The sequence below is a fragment of the Charadrius vociferus genome, unplaced genomic scaffold, assembly GCF_000708025.1.
Source record: "Charadrius vociferus isolate BGI_N301 unplaced genomic scaffold, ASM70802v2 scaffold34, whole genome shotgun sequence".
Classification (NCBI taxonomy): Eukaryota; Metazoa; Chordata; class Aves; order Charadriiformes; family Charadriidae; genus Charadrius; species Charadrius vociferus.
The window spans coordinates 1,800,068-1,801,153 of record NW_009647989.1 but is presented as its reverse complement, the minus strand read 5'-3'; the positions used below and the strand labels follow the sequence as shown (position 1 = coordinate 1,801,153).

General features: G+C 54.1%; 1 protein-coding gene across 1 annotated transcript in view; it reads left to right on the top strand.

The window, feature by feature from the left end:
- ZFP36L1 (ZFP36 ring finger protein-like 1) overlaps positions 1–472 on the top strand; it is a 4,176-nt gene extending 3,704 nt beyond the window's left edge. Inside the window, exon 2 of the mRNA XM_009883507.1 lies at positions 6–472. Within this exon, the coding sequence (XP_009881809.1) occupies positions 6–419 (414 nt within the window). The 3' untranslated portion in view covers positions 420–472. The remainder of the gene's footprint in view (positions 1–5) is intronic.
- The last annotated feature ends 614 nt before the right edge of the window (positions 473–1,086 follow it).

Genomic DNA, 1,086 nt, shown 5'->3' with positions numbered 1-1,086 from the left:
TGCAGCACAGCTTCAGCTTCTCCTGCTTCCCCAGCACTGCTGCCAGCGGGCTGCTGGACAGCCCCACTTCCATCACCCCGCCGCCCATGCTGAGCGCCGACGACCTGCTGGGCTCCCCCACCTTGCCTGACTGCGCCAGCAACCCCTTCACCTTCTCCAGCCAGGAGCTGGTCAGTCTCTTCGCCCCCAGCATGGGGGTACAGGTGCCCAGCGGGAGCTCCCCCACCACCTTCTTGTTCAGGCCCATGTCTGAGTCCCCCAACATGTTTGACTCGCCGCCCAGTCCTCAGGACTCCCTGTCTGACCAGGAGGGCTATCTGAGCAGCTCCAGCAGCAGCCACAGCGGCTCAGATTCCCCTATCCTGGACACCTCAAGACGTCTTCCCATCTTCAGCAGACTCTCCATCTCCGACGACTAATCTGGGGTTTCCTCTCGCTCCCTCCCCCTACACCTCTATTATGATGTTAAGCTGAACTCCCCCAACCCCATCCCCAGTAGTCTGAGCTGGATGTTAATGTGTCCACCTGCCTGCCGTAGACCCACTGGCTTAAACCTTAAGTGCCAAATTACGATGAAAAGCAATAACGTTTACAAAATTAGTGCCTTTTAACACTTTCACTGTGACTGTATTACCTCTCCAGCTGCAGAGGGCACCAGCAGCTCTGTGCACTTCCAGATGTGCAGGAAATGTCCGGGATCCAGCTCCCTCCACTGGCCATGTACTGCATCGCCCTCTCCCAGTCCCTTCCCAACTGGCCAGTTTCCGCTAGGCTGCAGGCATGTGGGCAAGCGTTAACATCCAGTACTCTTTCTCCCCTCCCCTTTAAAGACTAATCTTGCCTGGATCCGCTCAGGTCTGCGGGAAGAAAAGCTGAGAACGGACAAAGATTGTAACACGAGTGGGACAACGACTGGGAGGAAGAAAACAAAACAACAACAAAAAAAGAAAAAAAAACAGATGGACTATGAGAGACTTGATTTTGGTGCTAAAAGTTCCCCGTGTATTCACGTGACATCCTAAAACAAATAAAGAAATAGAGGGGGTGGGGCTGACGGAAGTCATTCCACACACACAGAAGTTTGTG